This window comes from Bemisia tabaci, chromosome 3, assembly GCF_918797505.1.
Source record: "Bemisia tabaci chromosome 3, PGI_BMITA_v3".
NCBI classification, from domain to species: domain Eukaryota; kingdom Metazoa; phylum Arthropoda; class Insecta; order Hemiptera; family Aleyrodidae; genus Bemisia; species Bemisia tabaci.
The window spans coordinates 37,122,140-37,126,229 of NC_092795.1; the positions used below are offsets into that span (position 1 = coordinate 37,122,140).

Genomic DNA, 4,090 nt, shown 5'->3' on the forward strand with positions numbered 1-4,090 from the left:
CTGAAAACATAGGTGTATATGGAGGTATCCCCTCATTTGCGACAGGATGAGAAGGAAGCCTCCCCTCTGGCACCAGTTGACGTTAAATTCTACAGCTTGAGTACCATCTTGGTTATCCTTTCTTATGAGAGTAATCTATTCATAAATCTAAATGATGTCAATTCTTATTATTCTTTGTTCAGCAAAAGAATTTACTGTTATCTACAACCCGGTGATCTCAATCTTATTTTATAATTTAAAACTTGCAGCATGCCTGTAATATCTGAACTCAATTGGTGTCGCTAAGATAATTACAGCATTCATAATGACAGCATCTAAATCTTAAACAAACCCCATGTTCTAAAGGTCACTTTAAATATTATGTTAAATGAGACTGAAGAAAGAAAGAAAACCGAATTTTTCCAACCTTTAATACAATTTATTGATTCAATGATCTAATTTAACTGTATGCTTAGCTAACTTAATGGCATGCTTTAAAAACTAATCAAAAAATCAATCAAAGGGAAACAAAATGATAAATTCACTAAGTTTAAATGGTAGAACAAACTGACAAGATCACAATTATTTATTTTTTTAAATTGAAATCGGAATTTGTTCCTTAAAATCGCTCAAAATATTTATGTAAGCCATTCGTATTTATTCTTTATTTTCATCACAGCCTAAGTAGTGAGCAATCGAGAACCATTACCCAAAACAGCTTCTCATACTTCTACACTGCCGTGCTAGGGAAGAAAGTCGTGTGAACATTCCAGAGATGCTAAAATTCCCGGATAAAACACATATTTTTGAGGAAAGGTATGCATATTTTTCGTTGAAATTTTGAGACATTTTAGATTAAATTGCAAACAAAATTGTCTGAAAAATTTGAAGAATAATATTCAAAATTTTCCCAGTAAATTTGTTTTATCTGGAAGGAAATATGCAACGTCTGAAGGCTCAGACGGCGTTCTTCCTTGGAATGGCACAATAGAAATGAGGAGGCTCTCAGAATATAAAACACACTAGACACATTTTAATTTCACAACAGCTAGGAGGAGCTGAAATTCTCTGATGGCTGAATTTAAGTTGAGATGCTTCCTTCCAGTGTGACATTGTTAGAGATGATCTATTTATAGAACTTTTTATAAAATCTGATCTACTGAGGTAAATAAAATCTTACCTTCAGCAAATAAAAGCTGATGCATACTTGAAGAAAAGAATTACAAAATAGGTTATTTTGCTAGGAAAACCAAGGAAAGTACTTACCTACTTACAATAATTTGACTCATATCTTATCCAATTTTCGTCAAAAGTAGATCAGGAGTCACAATATCATTACAAACATTAAAATTGTTCCAATTTTATTCAGAGATATTAAGAGAAAAGAAAAAAAAAATAATTCATAAGAACTTTTTAAAAGTTATGCCTGACTAATTATTTAATAGAGAGGAACTTGTTTTAAACATTTACAATATTACTATGGCTACTTTTATAAAATCCTGCCATTTCTCAATAGGGATAAAAGAATAGTTTGCAGCATGTGGGCTCTAAAAGGTAGAACACTGCTGCAACGTTTCCACATGGGGTTATAAATTAACATCATGAAAAATCAGTTCAGTAAACAACAACAATTTTCCCTCCAATGAAAATTCGAATAATGAAAGGGTTTATCCATTCGCTATTTATGAGATAAATATTAAGTTGGGGGAAAAACATGTTGTGATGGAATTGAGCACTTTTGATCTCATTTAATGCTTTCTTTAATGTGAAAAATTCAGTTACCGAGTCTTACGCATTGGCTACTTCAAGTCTAGAGATCAATTTTAGGGCATTTGGAGCATTTTTCTGCTTTTTCTCATGTCATACATTTCTGACAATCCAATAATATTAAAGCAGTCACATTTGTCACTGCCAAAAATCAGTGTTTGGAATGTTAACTTCACGTCAGAAAAGTATGTGCTCATTTTACTACTAGACATTTTGGCATGGACATTAAAAAAGAGCAGAAAAAATTCTAGCTGATAGATTCCAACCAGGGAAATTTACAGCTGTTATCTGATGGAATGGAGCAAGTTATTTACAGTGAGCACCTTTTGAAGACTTAGCATGCAATTGCTGAATTAAACTTCTCTTCGAGTAAATCGATGTAAGCTTTAGGTTGTAAGTCGCTCCTTGAAACTCCGAGTAGATTCATCAACGATTCTGCTATTCGCATACCTTCTTCTGGAGTCTGATTCTTTTGTAAGCAAACCTAGAAAAATAATGAATTTTTGATACAAAGAATTATTCCCAAAACTCAGATAGGATATAATAAATACTCAGGCTGCTGTTTGAAACTGAATGTTTTGAAGGCTTTGATGATGTAGCCAGGCAGGGGAGACGGTGTTTGTTGATTGGTTAAACTTAGCTGAATGACATAGAGAAAAAAAAGGAGGTGTTTGCATCTTGAGGTTTGTTTACCCTGTGAAGTAGGTCGGTACAGCCTGGCCAGCAAAATCCGGAGTTCGAAGTAAGAAAAACGGACCATAATGTCCCATTTTTTTGCTTGAATCAACTCATGACATAATTTCAAGCACTTTTTATAAAATGACTTTTTTCCATAAATTACACCATTTCCAACAAATTCGATGATGAAAGTCGCTGTGCCGACCTGCGTCATCAAATAAATTCCAAGATGTCCGAAATGCAAACACCTCCTTTTTGTTCTCAATGGCTTAATGAGGCATCGATCTTGTTAAGTCAACTCAACCATCGATTTTTGATTGGTCGGACTTGGATAATCTTTTTCTCCATTTAAAAACGCTACTGTAAATTTTTTAATAGTTTGTTTTGTTTTTTTGCAAATTTTACGTAAGAATAGCCATACCACAACCCTTCAAAAATGTCTTGCCTAAACTGGGTGTAGATTATCCTTGAGGAGCAAACATCGGCCTTTAGCAAACTGAGGTGCTACCTTCACTTGATCTATCAAAAAGTTACTTTGATCAAAAGTGTATGAAATACCTAAATGCTATTTTTACTTCAACAAGTTATTCATTGCTGTGGCACATTCTTTCTTGAAGCGTTCTAAAACTATTGAGTGAGTTAAAATTAATCAGGAAAACCCTCCGTACGTACTTATATCTATAATGGTTACCTACCAGCAAACATGTTCAAGAATTGACTAAACAATCATTATCAATGCAAATTGAAAAAGGGAGTTGGTTAGGAGTTCAAAATAGATCTCATATCGACAGCGTGAGTCCGCAATCACATAACTCGTTTGCAGTGTCTGAAGATCTCTGCCTCTATGTCATCATTTTAAAGAAGAACAAATTGACATCATTCCTTGAAGCTTTCGCAGAATTTTCTTGGCACTGATAAGAAAAATCACAGCAGTTTTTAAGAATTTTCGTTGAGTAGTTTTTCATTTAAAAAATAAAGTATGGCAGGAAGTCTGCGATGTCTCAAATCGAGATACGTGGTTGCGGACTTACACCATTGATATGTTGATATTTGTTACATAAGAATAAAAATATGAGTTTTTTAGATTTTAAATTTTGCACATTTTCAAATTTTTTGAGCTTGGTGGTTTATAGTTGCTGACCTTCCACTTTCAAGAGGATGCCATTCTCTCTGTAGATACAGATGCAATAAGTCTTAGAAATTTAGCAATTGATAATGATTTTGGTCATTACCTCCAATTCCATGAAAGAGCCTAAGTTTTCGACTAAATCTGCATGGATTCTTGTCTGACCGGTCAGATAAAGGAGCCGCTTTTTCCTTACAACTCCTTTGATACCTAAAGCCAATGCCAAAATGTGTTGCAGGTCTTTACTGTTACCAAAATTACTCCTATTGAACTTGGAGAGCTTTGGCCCTTGTTGATCTGGCCGCTCATAATAGATTAACTCTCCACAATCGGTATTCTGAAACACAAACCAATGCAGCAACATTAAAAAGATGAAACTATTCAAAATGAAGAAAAGAGGCTCTCTCTTTGGGTAGAATTCATGCTGAAATATCAATTTCAAATATGATACTGAACTCTACCATTAGATACCTCGTCACCTTCCAGGCAAAGTATCACAAGCGCCATGCGACGTTTAAAAATTTCCGCCGCCATTTTATT

General features: G+C 34.1%; 1 protein-coding gene across 1 annotated transcript; it reads right to left on the reverse strand.

The window, feature by feature from the left end:
* Window positions 1-379: 379 nt before the first annotated feature.
* Window positions 380-3,887, reverse strand: LOC109032946 (uncharacterized; the record flags this gene model as incomplete). Its single annotated transcript, XM_019045301.2, is given in 2 exon segments — window positions 380-2,230; window positions 3,657-3,887. Coding segments are annotated over 2 exon segments (381 nt in total), but the record flags the coding sequence as incomplete, so codon positions are not given.
* Window positions 3,888-4,090: the final 203 nt, after the last annotated feature.